Source organism: Pristis pectinata, chromosome 17 (genome assembly GCF_009764475.1).
Source record: "Pristis pectinata isolate sPriPec2 chromosome 17, sPriPec2.1.pri, whole genome shotgun sequence".
NCBI lineage: Eukaryota > Metazoa > Chordata > Chondrichthyes > Rhinopristiformes > Pristidae > Pristis > Pristis pectinata.
In genome coordinates this window covers 32,478,382-32,497,618 of record NC_067421.1, presented here as the reverse complement: position 1 = coordinate 32,497,618, position 19,237 = coordinate 32,478,382, and the positions used below count along the sequence as shown (strand labels likewise).

The 19,237-nt window shown below is 40.6% G+C and overlaps 2 protein-coding genes across 3 annotated transcripts in view; one reads left to right on the top strand and one right to left on the bottom strand.

Moving 5' to 3' along the window:
• naa25 (N-alpha-acetyltransferase 25, NatB auxiliary subunit) overlaps positions 1-19,237 on the bottom strand; it is a 254,605-nt gene that overhangs the window by 89,409 nt on the left and 145,959 nt on the right. The gene's annotated exons all lie outside the window — the stretch shown is intronic.
• mapkapk5 (MAPK activated protein kinase 5) overlaps positions 5,896-19,237 on the top strand; it is a 39,520-nt gene continuing 26,178 nt past the window's right edge. The window contains exons 1-3 of one of the 2 annotated variants that reach the window (XM_052032313.1): positions 5,896-6,273; positions 12,678-12,751; positions 17,302-17,377. In XM_052032313.1, the coding sequence (XP_051888273.1) occupies positions 6,241-6,273; positions 12,678-12,751; positions 17,302-17,377 (183 nt within the window). In that variant the 5' untranslated portion in view covers positions 5,896-6,240. The remainder of the gene's footprint in view (positions 6,274-12,677; positions 12,752-17,301; positions 17,378-19,237) is intronic. The other variant, XR_007957675.1, reaches the window with a different exon arrangement.

The window sequence follows — 19,237 nt, the reverse complement described above, 5'->3', positions numbered from 1 at the left end:
GTCATTGAGGCAGCTCACCCTGCTCTTCTTGAGCATCAGTATGATTACAGTCCTTCTGAAGCAGCTGGGAACCTCAGACTGCAGCAGTGAGAGGTTGAAGATGTCCTTCAACACTCCAGTCAGTTGGTCGGCATAAGTTTTCAGTACCCAGCCAGGTACATCATTGCGGCCTGACGCCTTGCAAGGGTTCATCCTCTTGAAGGATGTTCTGACATCGACCTCTAAGATAGAGATCACAGGGTCACTAGATGCTGTGGGGATTCACACAGGTGTAGAGTTATTCTCCCTTTCAAAGCGTGTATAAAAGGTGTTGAGCTCGTCTGGGAGTGAAGCACTATTGCCATTTATCCTGTTAGGTTTTGCCTTATAGGAAGTAATTGCATGCAAACTCTGCCACAATTGTTCTGCATCCAACTGTGTCTCTAGCTTCACTCGGAATTGCCTTTACAGTCTCACGATGGTCTTCCATAGGTTGTACCTGGACTTCTTGTAGGATTCTGGATCGCCGGTCTTGAATGCCACAGATCTAGCTCTCAGCAGACTACGACTCTCCTGGTTCATCCAGGGCTTCTGGTTTGGGAAAACTTGGTATGTTCTTGAAGGCACACATCTGTCCATGCAGGTCTTGATGACGTTGGTGACAGCCATGGCATATTCATTCAGAACCAAAGATGAATCCCTGAATATGGTCCCGTCCACCGATTCAAAGCAGTCCTGTAAACACTCCTCCGCCTCCCTTGACCATACCTTCTCCGTCCTCGCCAATGGTGCCTGCGGACCTCAGTCTCTGCCCATATGCCGGGGGTGGAAGTACAGACAGGTGATTGGGCACAGGATTGATGTTACCTTCCACCTGAACCCATTGTCCTTCCTGGTGGTAAAAATCATGGGTTCAGGAGGTGTTGTCAAAGTACCCAAGACAAGCAACTGCAATACAGGACTCTGTCAAAGGAGTAAGTGGGGTGTTTGGGACGTTGTGCACTACTTCCTTTGTTTGTGCATATGACCTCCACATGTTTCCATTGTAGAGGTTTGAAGTACTCAATGCCTCCTTCTCCACCTTGTGTAGTCATTGGCTGGGGATTCCCATACTTCGATGAAGTTATGTTTTTTAAACATGACAGAACATTGTAGCTGGGAATGTTGAACTGAGGGGATACTAATATTGTTTCAGTTATCCTGCCAATGGAGAATTTTTCAGAGACAGCATTGGTAGAACTTCTCACCAATCACCTCTGACTCCTTTCATACCACTCCCCTTCTCCTCTTTCTACTGGCCATCTCGCCTCCCCACTCTCAGTCCTGAAACATCTACTATTCCTTTCCTCCCACAGATGCTGCTGGACCTGCTGAGTTTCTCCAGCAGATTGTTTATTGCTCCATGTTTTAAAATGTCCTGTTTTGGATCCTGATTGACAGTAGGCAGTATTATGCAGCATAGGGAGATTGGTATATGCAAGCATCTTCTTCATGCTATATATCAATGAATGAGGTTGGGGTGACCTTTGTTCTGGAATGAAGATAACAAAACTTGAACAGTTTCCTCTTTGTCCTGTACAACTCCACTCTGGGCGGAAGCTTGTTGGAGCTGAAGTGTGGTAATGAGGCAAGAAAAATTGAAAAAAAGTTTGGTATGACAATACTGTCTTTCTTGACATCAGTCTGAACTGGAAGTGGGTCTGTGGAAGACCCAGTTGGGATCATGACTTGCATGTCATTGTGTAGCAGTAGAATGGTAATGAATTTCTGAGGACGATCAAATTTGTGGATTGCCCATAATTGATTTACATAGTTGAAGGGTTTTGTGAGGTCAAAGACCATGTAAAGTGGTTGATGCTGCACTCAACAATTATCTTGTATTTATCACACAGTGATTGTGTCCATTGTTCCTCTTGATGTATGGAATCTGCACAGTAACGCTGGTAGAGGAGCTTTCTTTGCTGGGTGAAGACAGTTGAGGAGAATGCTCAAATTGCCTTTGTCTACGGAAGAAAGCAGAGAGACCACTCTGCAATTGTCTCCTTTCTTGAAGATACTCATGATAATAACATCTCTGAGATTTCCTGCCATGTTCTCCTCTTGCCAAGGGAGATAAAGACTTGATTTTATATTAGAACTATTTCTCTGGCATGTTTTAATATTTCCAGACTTTGCTGTTTTTCAGTTGTTAGATGGCCTTTGCAACCTTCTGCTGGGCTGGTGCAGCACTGAAAAGTCATGGATAGCATGCTATGGGATGGAATCATAGACACTTGATAGAGTCTTGGTTAAAGGGGTCCTTAAACTGTTCATTCGAACAAGTGTTGCTTGTCAGGTCTTAAACTATTCTCCATTTTCGGCTCACAGGTTATGGTCCATGTTGTTTGGACAGTGGAGGTCTTGACAGGGTTGAGGAAAGCATACACATATGGGCTACTGACTGGTGTACAATGTCCTATACTGTTTTCACCTGCCATCCTTTCTTTAGGTCATGTGGTTTTTGTTCAATCTCAGCCTTTCGATCTTTACTTTTGACTTGAGGCATAATGGTGTTTCCAAACCAAGAATTGTTTATGACTAGTTAGTTCCTGGGCAAAGACCTAGCAAAGGGAGTATGATGTGAAAGTGTGAAATTATTCCTTTTGACAGGAAAGATATATAACAAAAAGAAGCATATTATCTAAATGGTGAGAGATTGTAGAAATCTGAGATGCAAAGGGATTTAGGATGTCAGTGCATGATTTACAAAAGGCTAGTATGCAGGTGAATCAAATAATTAGGAAAGCCAACAGAATGTTAAGGAAATTGAATATAGAAGTATGGTGATTATACTTGTTATTTAGGGCACTGGCACATACAGTATTGGTCTCCTTATTTAAATGAAGTGTTAATGCGTAGAACACCATTCAAAGGATTACTAAACAAATACGTGAAATGGGTGGCTTGTCTATGTGTGGATGTGAAGAGGATCTTGGGTCACTGTAAGGGTCACTGTTTAAAAGAAGAGATCATCCATTTAAGACAGAGATAAAGCAAAATTATTTCTCCATGAGTCCTACTTACGAGTCCTTGGATCGCTCTTCCAGTGGAAACAAAGTCTTTGAATATTTTTAAGGCAGAGGTAGATAGATTCTTGACAAGCAAGGGAATGAAAGGTTACCATTGGGTAGAGCTGAGGTTACAATCTGACGAGCTGTGATCTTAAGAAACGGTAGAGCAGGCTTGAAGGATGGAGTTGTTCCACTCCAAATTCATGTGTTCATATGATCTCTTGGTCATTCTCCATAAACCAGAATTGTTGTTTTCTGTTAGATAGTCCAAGAAATTTTTCACAGAAGCTAATTACAACAGAGTTTAGGGCAGGCTAGCCTTAAAATGCCACTGCACCAGTTGGTTGGGCTACCTGTAAGGAAGATAGATAAAATATTCTTTGTGGGGACCTCAAGTTCCAAGGCATTAACTTTCTTGCAGCAGCATTTCTGTTGCCATTACTGTATAGGACCAGGTTGATGGACATGACCAGTCATATTTGGAGATGATGAGTCCAGCAGTCATGAGCACCTGTCACTGGACAAGTGATGACTGCGGTTTTGGAGTCCCTTGCTTGGCCAGTGACATAATTCAGCAGCTGCCAATGCTTCAATAAAGGTGTTGCTATGAGACCTTGTACTTGTTTCTCTGAAGAAATAGTGTGTTGCTTACAACAACATCATGTTTCACACATTTCATCAAGAGGACGACTCCAGTGGAGTTAAGATTCCCTTCTCCTTCCTTGCCAATCACATCTTTCTGTTGGTTCATGTCCTGATTGGCTTTGAAGTCACCAAATAGCATCACTATTTTACCCCCATTGGGACATGGGTCAAGTATTGCTCAAGGTCAGAGTAAAATTTCCCTTCGGCTTTGTCTGTTGCTTCCAGGGTTGGGGTGTATGTACCGGTGATCACAATGCGCTGGTTCTGCTTTAAAATGAGTCACAGGGTTCACTTATATCACAGAGGTTGTTCATGAAACACCAGACTAAATCATTCAGCAGCCTGTGTGGATTTGCCCCAGATGTTCCAGTTCCTCACACATCCCAAAAGTGTGCTGATTGGCAGGTTACTTATAAATTGCTCTTTGAGTAGAAAAGTCAGTGTTGTTTGGCACACGAGGTAGAATTAGTTTCTGCAAAGTTGGGTGAGGGGGGTGTGTGGGATTGATAGAATTGATGGCCAGTCAGAATCTTCTTCCCCGGTAGAAATGTCAAATACTGGAGGGCATGCATTTAAGGTTTGAAGGAGATGTCTAGGGCAAGCTGTTTTACTCAGAGAGTGGTAGGTCCCCGGGCTGCCAGGGGAAGTGGTGGAAGCAGATACGATAGTGGTGTTTAAGAGGCTTTTAGATAGACACAGGAATATGCAGGGAATGGAGGGATATGGATCATGCACAGGCAGAAGAGATTTAGTTTAATTCGGCATCGTGTTCAGTGCAGACATTGTGGGCCGAAGGGCCTGTTCCTGTGCTGTACTGTTCCATATTAACTGCCCTGACAGCCAGCATGGACTTGATGGGCAGAATGCCACCCTATAAAACATTTTCAGTCTATTGAATTTAAGAGTTTTTGTTTACTCGTGTTCCTGCCCATGGCGAGATTGCCTTAAACTATTATCTTCATCTGAATTCATAGGCAGTGCCACAGGATGGAGACACAAGTAATTCCGCACATGCTGGAATCTGGAGCATCACACAAAAAGTGCTGGAGGAACTCAGCAGGTCAGGCAGCATCCATGGAGGGAAATAAACAGTCAACGTTTTGGGCTGAGACACTTCATCGACTGTTTATTTCCCTCCATAGATTCTGCCTGACCTGCTGCATTCCTCCAGCACATTTTATGTATTGCCGCAGGATGGAGGAAGGTTTACCCATTGCAGGCTGAGGTGTGACCTTATAGAGGGAAATAAACTCATGTGGGGTGTAGATAGGGTGAATTGTATCAGGGTAGGAGAGGGACTAAAGCGAGAGGACGGAGACAAGGTGAGAGGGGAAGAATTAAAGGGGCCCTGAGGGGCAAGTTCTTCCACACAGAGGGTGGTCAGTACATGGAATGAGCTGCCAGAGGAAGTGGTTGAGGTGGGTACAATTACAATGTTTAAAAGTTTTTTGGACAGGCGCACTTAACCTATCTATATCTGTCTGTAGACTCTCCGCATCCTCTGCTACATCTACTTCTTGGTTTATTGCCTGTGCCACTATAATGTTATTATTTGGTGGCCTATAGACAGCTCCCACCAGTTATTTTTTTCCCTTTTCTTTTCCTAAGGGCAGGCACGGTAGCGTAGCGGTTAGCGTAACGCTATTACAGTGCCAGTGACCTGGGTCCAATTCTGGCCACCGTCTGTAAGGAGCTTGTACATTCTCTCCCCATGTGTCTGCGTGGGTTTCCTCTGGGTGCTCTGGTTTCCTCCCACATTCCAAAGACATACAGGTTAGGAAGTTGTGGGCATGTAATGTTGGCCCCAGAAATGTGGCGACACTTGTGGGCTGCCCCCAGAACACTCTACGCAATAAAGATGCATTTCACTGTGTGTCTCAATGTACATGTGACTAATAAAGAAATCTTGTCTTGATAGGAAAGGTTTAGAGGGATATACACGCCAAACGCAGGCAAATGGGACTGGCTCAGGTAGACACCTTGGTCGGCATGGACGAGTTGGGCCGAAGGGCCTGTTCCTGCGCTGTATATCTCGCTGACTCAATGACTTGTGACGGGCGAAAGTCAAATGCAAATCCTCCGGTGGCTTCCCGCCGCAGGCAGTTGTGAGGACCGTCCGCCTGCAGCGAGGTATCCCGGCAGCCCCCTCGATAAATGTCCTGGCAACCGGGGACGCTGTGACGTTTCACCTTGACGTGCCGGGCCGGGCGATGGCGCATGCGCTGTTCATTAAGATGAGCAGCGCCAGCAATGGCGGACCTTGGGTTACGGGAATCCCTGTAGTTAGTGGGGGAAATAACGTAGAGCTGCGCCTCATCGTCGTCGGAGATGGAGAGGCCTTTGATTTGAAGTTCTCCTTTACCGAGTGTCTTTAGAGCTGGATTGAAAAGGGAAATATATATTTTTCCCTTTCCCTACCCTTTACTCTCTCCCCGGGCCTTGTCCTCATCCTCCCTCTAACCTGCTCTGTTCTCTCTCTTTCCTTGCGAGCCCTCCTCTGCTTTCTGCACCCTCTCCCTTGTTTTCCATTCCCCTCGTTTCCCCCACCCCGGCCCACATCGGCAGGATGTCCGAGGACGGTGTGGACAGAGTGATCAAGGTAAGAGTCTGATGGTGTGTGTAATGCGATGGCTTCGGGTGCGCGTGTTGTGTTTGGGGCTGGAAGCACAACCGCTGGTTCGGCTCCGAGGATTGCTGCATGTTGAGGTTTAACTGCGATGTGTTCATATTCAGGGCATTACTTTTCTGTGCCAAACTACTCCTGTGAGAAATAAATCCGACACTTCCAGAATTGCACACTGATTTCGAGAGATTGTGAATTTAAAATGCGGTCTATTTAAACTCGTTTTTCAACAGCTATTGTTCTATCAATGGGGTTAATCGCTTCACTCTTCTCGAGGTAGACCCACTTAAGTAGGAAAAATTGACCTACTTGGGTGAGTTATGGAACCCGATGACATCAGGGAATTATCTTCAGCAGGGAAAGCAGGAAGGGTGTTTCTTTATTGGGATAAGTTTTACATGAATGACTTCAATCTTATCTGCAGAGGTTTCTTAGATTATGAAACCTTATGTTAATGTACTGAAAGTAGCATATTCGTGATTTGGTTTTACTATAAGTGGGTGGCTTCAGCTGTCTCAACTGTGGGTTGAAATTTAAGAATTTTTAATTTTCTGGTGGTGGCACAAATTTAAGCAATAATTTGGCTTTGGAAGGCTTATGACAAATTATTCTTTAGTTGTCAACAGTAGTCATTGGTTAGCTGTAAATGTTTTTCTCAGATGGTGGTAAGTTATTGAACTTCCTTTTGATTGTTGAGCATACAACTTTATTTGGCACCATGCTGACATCTATTAATAATAATTAAGAAGAGAGCTTTTACTTTGTCCCATGCATGCAAGTGGAGTTGATTGTCAGAATTCTCATATTGTAGCTAGTTGAGCTGTAAAAGGGATAGATTATTTGTGCATCAGTGTTCAGTATTTCATTTATTACTTTACTAAAATAAAACAAAGGTGTACATGTCATTTGCCATTTCAGATGCTTTTAAATATCGGTGCTGTCTTGATAGTGAACTGATTCTTTCATTTTTTTTTGGTGGTTTATTGGATGGTAGAAAATAAACCATAATGAAGGTTCATAACAAGGTTTCAGCTGCATCAGTGACGTCTGTTCCCAAAGGTTTGCACTAGGGGAAATAACTGTGCCTCTGTGGTGAGAAAACACATTATGATGGATCTCTGCACTACAGTATGTAGTTCTCTGTCTTAAAAGAACATAAAAAAATTAGAAGCAGGAGTCATGCTGGATTTGTCATTCTTTAAGATTATGGTTGATCTTTTACCTTAGCAACCCTTTCCTGCTTTAATCCTGTAACTGATCAATTTCTCAGACCTTTGCTCTCACTCCCACTCCCACTTCTGCACAGAGTTCCTCTGGTCCTTAACTTCTGCCTCCTAATCTTTTTTTCACAATTTACACCAGTTTCAACAAGATTCCACTACCAGATACACATTCCCCTGCCCTTTCAGCATTCCTTTGTGCCCCCCCGGTCTGCTCTTCTGTCCTCGCCAATCATTCTTGGTCTTATGGCACTTTCCCATGCAACTGCAGGAGATGCAACACTTGTTCTTTCACCTCCACTCTTCCCACCATCCAAGGACCCAAACAGTCTTTCCAGATGAAGCAGTGATGCACATCTTTCATTCAAAAATACAGTTTCCTCTATATTGGAGAAACCAAAAGCAGATTGGGTGATTGTTTTGCAGAGCACCTTTGGTCAGTCCACGTGAGTGACCCTGAACTTGCCACTTCAATTCTCCATCTTGTTCTCACCTATGTCTCTGTGGCCATCTGTACTGTTACAATAAGTCCAAACACAAGCTTGAGAAGCAATACTTTATCTGTATGGGCAAGTTCTGGATTTTCAGATTCATTATTGAATTCTCCAAGTTTTGGGTTCTTGCTCTTTCAAAATATATCAGAACTGGCCATTTTTGCTGTAAACCATCCATCTGCAATTTTTGGTTCTGTTTTTCTCTCTCCAATAGTTGAGGAGGGAGAAAGCAGCACATAACATAGACAGAGGCATAATCTCCCTCTAGTTGCCCCATTTGCCCAGTCTTGCCTATCACAGATATTTTCTTTGTCTTATTCATTCTTCCTGCCACCTTCTCTACAACTTAAATTTTTTAAATTAAATTTTTTTTACAGCGTGGTAACAGGCCCTTCTGGCCCAATGAGTCCACGCCGCCCATTTTAAACCCATATTAACCTACCCGTACGTCTTTGGAACGTGGGAGGAAACCAGAGCACCCGGAGGAAACCCACGCAGACACGGGAGAATGTACGAACTCCTTACAGACGGTGATGGGAATTGAACCCCGATTGCTGGCGCTGTAATAGCGTCGCGAATTACCATTTTTATCTTTCCCAGTTCAGACAAAGGGTGGCTGACCTCAAACATTCCCCCCTCTCCTACCCCCTCTCATCTCGATCTTCCACCCCCCCACCCCCTCAGGAGGTCAGGTACTGGCTGACCTACTGAGTGCTTGTAGCATTTTCTGTTTTTATTTTACTTTTATTTAATATCTTTCCACTTTTTGGTTTAAGATATAAGATATTTATTAGTCACATGTACATCGAAATACACAGTGAAATACATCTTTTTGCATTGCTAAGAATTTACTGGGGCAGCCCACAAGTGTCACCACTCTTCTGGTGCCAACATAGCATGCCCACAGCTCCTAACCTGTATGTCTTTGGAATGTGGGAGGAAACCAGAGCACCCGGAGGAAAGCCACGCAGACACGGGAAGAACGTACTATCTCCTTACAGGCAGCAGCGGGAATTGAACCCAGGTCATTGGTGCTGTAATAGCGTTACGCTAACCGCTATGCTACCGTACCCTTTCTAACTTTGAATCTATTTAACTTACAGGATGTTTTAGCAAACCTTTACCTGATCTAGGGCACTTGATATATTTCTGGTTGCTTGCTTGAAAATATTCATGAATTGTCATTGAAGGCAGTCTTCAGATTGCCATCTCAATTTATTTTCCCTCCTCAGAAAATATGTCTGGAATTTAAGTTCTTTCCATCTTGCTAAAGAATCTAACCACCAGTTTGACACTAACATATATTCATTATCATCCTTTCTTTTAAAAGAAGTGTGACATTGTAAATGTGCAGATATACTAGCAAGATCACTCTGCAGAATTTCTGATCCATCCCGATGAGAGGACAGACAGTTAGAAGCAAGAGCCTTTACAAAGCAATGGGATTGGTGTACATATCAATGGTAGAGTTGCATCTATCATAGTTTATTGGCGCCTTCAAATTACAGGCTAGGAGGAGGTTGTTCCCCCGATAATAAAGCACCGTATTACGATAACCATTTTAAACTGGAGAATCTTAGTTAAAGATTCTAATTCACTTGCATAGCTACATTTGTATCTGGCCCTTCCAGCTCCTTGCCTTTCCTCCTCCTTCCCCTTTGTCAATCAGATGTTCTCAGTATTAACTTTTGAATAGTCAGCTATTGTTTCTGACAGCGCTCAGAATTTGGGTACAATTTGTTTGTTGATTGAAGTCGTACTTTTGTATATCTAAAGCTCTCCAGATGTGCTTATTTTCCTAAATTGTTGACCAGGAAAGTGACAAAAGTGCAAGCATACCAATTGTACAACCCTCTTTCTCCACCCCCCCCCCCCCCCCCCCGGGATTTTTGAGAGAGGCAAAACAAACAGGAGAATTAGAGCCCCTTTCTGTTCTTCCTTGCTGCTCTTTCTATTTTTTTTGGTATGTGTGGAATGGTTTCTATTTAAAGAAAAGTCTCATGGTTTAAAAAAAATATTTTCCTGATTGGTTTTGCTTGTTTTCTTGGTGACTCAGGCCTCTCTCTAATCTGTTGTCCCTTTGTCCAATTGTAATGAATTGATTGAGGAGCAAGTTATTTTTGTATTTATAATTTCCCTTTTAAATTCAAATACCCATTTTTTGACAACTCCAAATTTGGGTACCTTCAAAAATATATAATTGAGGAATTGCCCTAATGTTTGTCGGTGATAATGTATTATTCTGTAAGGGTTTGAACTTGCAACATGCCCACTGAGAGATGATATTCCTTTCATGTGATATGTTTCCTATCTCAAATGTCAGAGAAGTAGTTTCAATTCTTTAATAACAGCAGTAAAGGGAAAAAAAAAGTGCCATTTTAGTGTACCTCGACATTAAAATATAAAATTAGACCTTGAAGCTAAATGATGACTATCATGATGGGAGTCCATAACTTTTCAATATAAAGACCTTTTGGCTTGTCACACTTGATACAAAATAATATGTACTCTTTTCTCCAACTGGAATGTCAGTGGGAGAACATTTCAGAGATGGTGACCATAAAACATTAACCTTAGAGATATGATGAAGGACAAGGATAGACTGGAAATTAAGGTCTTAAATTTGGGACAGGCTGATTTTAATATGATTAGACAGGATGTGTCGAAAGTGGATGGGGAACAGCTGTTTGCAGGTTAGTCTTTGGGTGACCATGAAAGGGAGGCATTCAGGAACATAAGAGTTCAGGACCGATGTGTTCCCATAATGGTTAAGGATAAGGACAACAAGTCTGAGGAATCCTCAAAGCCAACACTCAATAGCTTTTGACAAATTCAAAAGAAAAAGTAGCTTATTGTAGGTTTAGAAAATTGAAAACGAGTGAGGTCCTGCAGGAGACGAGAATACATAGGAGGCGCTCAGTGCGTACTCACTACTGACTGCTATGTACAGCAGTAGTTAAAAGGTGAAGAAGGGCACAAAATGATACCAGTAGGCAAGATTAAGGAAAATCCCAAAATATTTTACAAGTAAATTAAGAACAAGAATGTATTTTGGGAAGGAATTGCATTCTCATAAAATGTAAACACAATATAAGGAAGAGTTATGACCTCCAAACTTCAGAGTTGTGACTTTTACGTTAGTGTGACTTATATATGGAATATTATATAGCTCTTTATATTGATGGAGATATTGATATACCTACTTGTTTGTTTACGTTGTGCATCTTTAGTCTTCATTCCTGTGGCTGGGTACAGACAAGGAGGAAAAGAATCATAATTTTTCTGATCTGTGTATTAGTAGTAAGGGGAGGAGGTGCAGGCTGTTTGTGGAGGTTGAATGTCAAGAGCAACTTGAAGCCAGTCTGAAAGGTCTCTTGCCTGGATGCAACAAATGCTCTCCAGCTTGCCAGACCACTGGCCAATCATGTAGTCACCTGCCCCAATTGAATATTTAGAGGTTTGTTTACCACATGTACTCCTCTGCTTTCAGTTTTTCCTATTTTGCTGGCCCACATGTTCCAAGTTCACTTCAGTGGATCCTTTCATTTCTTGTAATTCCTGTCCAACTTTCTCTCACTGCTTCTTGCCACCAACTTGGTTTCTTAATTTACTGAGAAACAGAGGAAGAGTTGGAGAGTGAAAGAGAAGTAGAAGGAAAAGTGGAGGAAAAACAAGATCTTGAGGTCATGATGAAGGCAAGGAAATGAGTGGTAGAAATAAGGTGGACAATGGGGGGGGGGGAAGAAAGAAAGAAACCAAAATGAGGAGAATGGAAAGAGAAACACTCTTTGATTGTTATTGGCAGTATGGATATTTGGCCTGGATTGATTCCAGATCCCCATATCCCTTCAGTGGTCCTAGCCTGATTCTCTCTTCAATTCTAGTAGACCCCCTCTGTATTTCCAGACCCAATTTTTGCCTCGTCATTCTCACCCCATTGTCATTCTCCCAGTTCTTCTAAAGACCTCTCCACTTCTGCAAAAGCCCTCTGCTTCCATTAATCAGATGTTTCAAGACCCTTTGGTATTCCCAATCCATCTCAGCTCAGTTCCCACACCCACTACCTGAAGTGATCTATCAGCTGCTGGACTCCAGGCAAAATTCAGCATTCCCATTATCCTTCAGGCCACCAACTTTCTGAATGTGACCAGCTTCCAGAATTATCCCCTGGTGTTGATATTCCTAGAAATGTTACAAGTTGGAAGAACCTTCAATATATCTTATGTGCTCAAGCTATTTTGCTCCAGCTTAGACTTTTGACTCCACTGGTGCTTCAGTCCTTAACAGTCCTGATACCTAGAATGCAGTACCCTCCCTCCTGCCTTGTAGTTCTTTACATTCATGGAGCATTTCCCTTAGACTTGCCTGTCTCAATACTCCATATTGCTCTATATTTCTGGCAGTTTTTACCTGTGTATAATAGAAGACAGAGAAAGGGTTGACAACATAACATTAAAAGAACTAGAAAATAGTTTTTATTTCACTGTGCACTGTGAAGGTAATTATAATATTTTGGGTACTTGGGTACACCTCTCATTTTAAAATGGCTTCTGCTTTAATTTGAATGATAATGAAAATGTTAGATTAAAGCTGATCTGCAAAAATCTGGCCTCTGTGAGGAGGGCTAAATTGTTGGTTGATGCTAACGGGTATTCTCCCTTAACAGGAATCTTCCATATTAGATGAGTACGCTATTAACTGGACTCAGAAACTAGGAGCTGGGATCAGCGGGCCTGTACGGTAAGAGAATCAAATGCAGATACAGTTGTTCATTGTGCAGTCTTTTGGAGATTGCAGACTTGATCAAAGTTCACTTGAAATAATAGCTTCATTTAGAATTTCAGTAATGCATGATTGAAGGTGACTGAAGTTTGTACCCAGCTCACTAAACCGTTTATAATAAGACTTGATAAAGGGGAATGAGTGGTGTGTGACAATTTTTTTTAGACTTTCTTGGAATGGACTCTGAAGTATTGTAAGTGTACATCTTACCGATGTTGTGAATCTGCCACTGTTGGTAGCAGTGAATGTGTGGCTAGTCTGAGATACAATTATTTGCAGATAATCAGCACTTTCTTTGCTCTTTCACTTAAAATGAGATGATTGATTATGCCAGAGGTTTTGTGAAATGTTTAAATTTTTAAAACTATTTTCTTCCATGATGTTGTTACCAAAACGCTAAGTCCACAGAGAGTACCGAATGTTTTGATTACCTGCAGGTGGTTGCTGGATCATTGAAGCTCTTCAAGCTTCACTTAAAATGCATATCTGGAACACAAAAATGCAGTCTGGCAAAACTAATTTATTATCCTGGGTTCTTTCCCTTTGTTACTTCACTTGTTCCTGAGATTTAATGAATGAAAATCCTTGATTCTTTTGGTGTCAACTCAAATTTTCAATGCAGTCCATGCCCCTGCTCGCATAGAGGAATAAGAATAGTTGTGCAATTTTATAAATAAAAGCTCAGTTATTTCCATTAAATTCATATTTGAAGAGTTCTGTTCCACTCTAAAGAGACTGAGTGAGTACTAACTGACCCAGAGTAATGAAACACTGCACTACAGTTCAGTTTTAAATTGGGAATTTCATATTTTCTTACAACATGGGGGATGAAAAAGCTTGTTTGTTTCCCATCCTCTCTAACTACCTCATTCCATGGTGATTTATATTTCTGTTGTGTTGAGATTTGTGCAGAATTGCATTACTTGCATGAGAAGCAAAAAAAAGACTGCAGATGCTGGAAATGTGAAACATTGGAAATGAAAATATTCAACTGGTCAGACAGCAGTTGCAGAAAGAGAAACAGCATTTCAGCATGATGAAATGTTAATTCTTGTTTTATCTCCACAGATACTACCTGACTTTCTGAGCATTTTCTGCTTTTATTTCATTACATAAGATCGTGGAATTAACCACACTTAAACATTTCAAAATTTTTGTACCAGGTGAATGAAGTCTCTAAGGTTTTAAATGGGCTGCATTCTTCAAGGATGCTTTATTGGTAGTTATGACTATATTTGCTTCAAACCACTGATTGCAGATAAAGCCCAGGCCAGACTTGGCAATTATGATTACTGGGTCATTTTTAGTGCTTCACTTACTGCTTAAAATTAGCCAACTTAACCACAGTGAGAAATTAATCCTCAAATCTTCTGCTGTGCTTACTATACTGGATGTGGATTTTGTTCACAAAGCAATTGGAGAGCTGAATAATGAATGAAACAGAACTGATCAAAGGAAATTATTCCTTTTTTGGTTTTCTACATGTGTTAGTAAATGTCTGTCTTTCAGATCACTATCATAACTCTTCATTGAGTGACTTCATTGTTCAATTTACAATGAAATACTAATTCTGGCTAATTTTTTACCAAATAGGTGATATAATTTCCTGATGTTATCATGACTTTTTGGGCAATGCAAGTATAAGGCATGGTAGGCTAGCTTGGGTTTTAATGTCAAAAAATGTTGTGTACTACAACCAAATCAAAAATCCCAATATTTTGCTAAATCTTAGCAGCTCATTTGTTTTTGGAGAATTACTATGTGCAATCATTTGCTGTTTCATTGCAAGACATGAGTATTATGGTGCAATTCTGCTAGTTTATTCATCAGTTAATCTAATTCTTAAATGCCTGGAGTACGAAACACACCTTCCAACTGTATCTTGCCTTGGATTCACAGGCATTCATTTGCCACTCTTAACCAAAATGATTTACGTTGATGCACTAAGGTATTGTGTTCAGTACTCTCAGATGCCATTAAGCTGGAAAGAGTGCAGAAGAGATTTACGAGGATGTTGCCAGGACATGAGGGACTGAGTTATGGAGAGAGGTTGAGCAGGTTGGGACTTTTTTCATTGGAGCGTAGGAGAATGAGGGGTGATCTTATAGGTGTACTGTATATAAAATTATGAGGGGCATCGATGGGGTGAATGCACACAGTCTTTTTCCCAGGGTTGGGGAATCAAGAACTAGAGGGAACAGGTCTAAAGGGAGAGATTTAATAGGAACCTGACGGGCAACTTTTTCACCCAGAGGGTGGTCAGTAAATGGAATGAGCTGCCAAAGGAAGTGGTTGAGGTGGGTACATTAACATTTAAAAGATACTTAGACAGGTACATGAATAGGAAAGGTTTAGATGGATATGGGCCAAACACAGGCAAATGGGACTAGTTTAGATGGGAATCTTGGTGGGCATGGACCAGATGGGCCAAAGGGCCAATTTCCATGCTGTATGTCTCTACGGCCCTTCCTCTAATGCAGGATGTGGGGGAAGAAACTTCTAAGATTGAGCAAATATTGGGATTTTTAATTTGGTTATGGCACACAACAGTTTACATATAAACAATTTTTTGGCAATTCGAACCCTAGTTGGCCTGATGTAGCCTTATTCTGCCATTGTTCAAACAGCATCAGGAAATTATATAACCTACTTAATACAAAATTAACCAGAAATTTATCCAAGCATAAAATGGATCACCTTGACATAGATACCTTATCAACTGGTATATGAAGTTTGAATGTTGGTTCATCTAGAAAACTTATTGAGGTCAGGAGTTTACCTGATGAAGGTGGATATCTTTTACCTGTCATTGAATGTGTTTGTTTAGTATTTCAACTAAAAGGAATGCCTGGCAAAAATTGAAAGAGGAGAAAAGTATGCCTTTGTAATTCCTGATGTAAAAAGAGGATTTGACAATGTATATTCTGTGATGGATTCCTGCCACTGCTTATTATGGTAAAAGTCATATTGTACTTCATGCATCAATCAAGTGCAACCACTTGCTGAACCTGGATGTCAAAAGAATCGTAAGAGAGAGATTTCCCTTCAAGTGGAAAGATGCAAGATTTTGGCAGTAATAATACAGTAAGAATTACACTGGTTCAATAATGATCTATCATTAGTCACTGTGGCAGAAGTACAGATGAGCAATACCACTAGACTTTCAGGAGGACTGGGGCTCATTCCTACTCATAAAATTGAAGGACTTGGCTAATATGATTTACAGTCTGTCAAATATTCTGCACTGCATTGCAGCTGAATTGTAATGAAGAGGAACAAAAAGAGGGATAATTTACCAACCTTATTATCTTGCTCCTAGCAGTCAGTTATAGAGAGAAGTTAAGAGGTTTAAGAATAATGTGCTTTGAGTGCCTTTGTTTCAAGAGGCACTGCAGGATGGGGAGAAAATAATCCAATAGCAGCATCTTAGAAATTCTGTGGTGAAACCACAGGCAGCATTTAATCTGTCTTCCCCAAATGGCAGACTGCAGATTGTTTACAAAGATGTAATCCTGTAATTTTTTTTCCCTTGCTTCTCAAGAAAGCATTGATTCATACTGGCATAAGCTCATGTCATTGCTTTCAATGATGTAGTACCGTACCAAGTTCAGTACAATTTTGGCTGATTTTTTTGTTAAATATCAAGTTGGCAACTTGGGACATAATTGATTTGCCTTAATAAATTGAGATTTACTAATTTAGAAATGAAACAAAGCTCTCTATTAACTTGTCAGAGATGAGCAGTATTTTTTTCCCACAAGTTATAACCCACTTGTATCTTTTCTCATAGTATCAGGAGGGAGCATATTGGGCAGGATTTTAACTAATACTTCCCTGTACAGATGCCACCGTATTCAGAATTTCTGCACTGACACTTTCTGGTTACTCTTTGTCAGCCTTCACTAGACTTGTGTTTGTTGTTGGACTCCTGTCCAGTAGCAAACTGCCCTCAATTCCCCAGTGGGCAATTACTACTGTACCAAAGTATACATCAGTATTCCCTTGCTCTTCATTGGAACTGTTATGATTGTAGATAACAGTTCCAATGTGTGAAAGAGAGAGAGAGGGGGCAAAACAATCTGTCTGCAGGGCTGAATGGAAAGTCAGGATTTTTTCCTACAAAAAGTAGGAAGCTACAGCTTAGAGAAGCTGACTTGCCCCCAGTCCTCGATGTAGCCAATTTTTCCTTCCTGCACAGCAGCTGCAGTTCTATAATTGACCAATATTTGAAAATTTCTATATAATGGTCTGTGCAGGAGTTATGTCGCGTCTCATTTTGGGTTCAATAGAACTAACATGTATTCTTTCCTACCTTGAGCCTATTAATATTATTTGTTTATGAATACTTCAAAGAATAGGGCTATAAAGTTCCAGAACTTCTGCATTTCCAAAAAATGGAACTGCTACATTCCTTCTGGTGAAGATGCTCTGGTCTTGTTGGATAGAGAATTTAACTACTTATCTGCCATTTGTCTTCTATTTATATTAATTAATTGATTTATTTTTAGAGTGTGCATGAAAAAATCAACTGGAGAACGGTTTGCACTAAAAATTCTCCTTGACCGTCCAAAAGCAAGAAATGAGGTAAGTGTGATGTCTTTAAAATATATATAATGTAACTTGCAGTTCATGCTGAAGAAATGGTTGTTCACAAACAAGTAGACTAGACAAATTGTGAAAGTACATGGTGAAATATAATTGGCTCCCTATTGCTCCAATGGGACACCACTTTAAGAAGGAACAAAATTATTCTCCTTCCTATTTCTGAGATTTATTACAGCAAGTTTCCTCACAGTCTTTTGATTTGCGGCATTGGAATGTAAAGAACATTTGAAGCTACTGTGCTGCTCCTGGTCTATTGTGGCTTAAAAGCTGAAGAATATTTAGAGAAATTAAAGAAATGTGTAATATTGTAGCTTTGTGCCAATAACTAGCAGGCTAACTACTGAAGAACACCTTTACTAAGATCTGCTCAGCAAAGGAGGTCAAGCTACTTTGCTGTGTATTCTGTATTGTGTTGTACTTCTAGTTTTTGTGTTGTATTGCCTCGTTAAGGCAGAAGAACAAATATTCCCAAATGCTAGGCCACCAGTGCATGGTGCCATGAAATATTGTGATGTGTGCTTGTACCAGTATTTTTTTAATGAATTGAGTCATTTTCTAATGTGCTGAGTCCCTAGTCTTGCCAGAGGAAATAGTAAAGAGAAGCCAAATGTTTTCATTAGAAAAAGGGAAAATAGAGGAACACCAGCCACATTCATTACATGTTTTTGTCAAAGCTGCAATTAGCATTCAGGTTATTTACTGTTGCAGATTACTTACTGTTGCAGAACTTTAAATCAAAAATAAATTAAAGCAAGTTTAACTTAAGAAAAATATACAAGCAGCATATTAGGTAATACCCAGCTGGGTTTTACATAGTGGGGGAAATCCTGCAGCTGAAAGAGTAACATCAAAAAATTATTTTGCCTCAGCAGGCATTCTGTAGTGTTAATGGAATTGAAACCAATCTCTCCTGAATAAGTGCTGAGTCTACCTCCTTTTCTTTTTCACACTCTTATTGCTCTTTCAGGCTTGTAATGCACATAATAATTAGCAGACGTTTAGAACAGGCAGTCCTTCTAAATATAGCATTGATGTGTATGGAGTGTTGATCTGAGCAGCCCTAATTAAGGACTCTTGGAAGCCTATCCACTTTCCTAGCATGCAACCCCTGCCAACCTTCCCAGAAAAAATGAACCAAAAATCTTGAGTGGTGTGCAGATCTTTCCTGCCTCAACAAATTCTAGTATAATTTCCTGATTGTTGTTCTGCTACCCAGTGTTATAGTAGAAAGGGAGGAATGAATCCTAATGTGATAAATGCATTTAAAATAAAAAATGGGAATCTATTAAATAACTCAAACTTGAGTGATTCTGGCTGGATTGCATCCATGCATTAAAGGAAATTAGTGAAGAGACAGCAGAAGCATCATTGCTTATTAAATATATTTGTTAGAAGAAGGAGTAGTGGCAGAGAAATGGCAGAACTCTAAGATAATACACGTTTAAGAGGAATAGAACATGTTCAGGTAGTTACTAGAATAGTTAGCTTAATGGTTGTAGGAAGCTAAAGAAAGTAGATGAACATCTAGGAAGGTAAAGCAAAATAGTGAATAGTCAGCATGGATTTCAAAAGGAAAGATCTTGCTTGATCAACCTTACTGCATTTTTCTGAATAGGTAATGGAGAAAGTAGACAATGGTAATGCAGTAGATGTTTAATGAGATATTCAAGGTAACGTACCCCTTCACAGAGTAATGAAGTTAGAGAATGTAGAGTCTGAGCACAATTAGCAGAATGGACTGTTAGCTGGCTTCCAGGCACAAAGCAGAGAGTGGGAGTAAAGAATGAGTAATCGCAGTAGAAGAAGTGGCAGTTTATATTAATAATTCAGAGTTTGAAA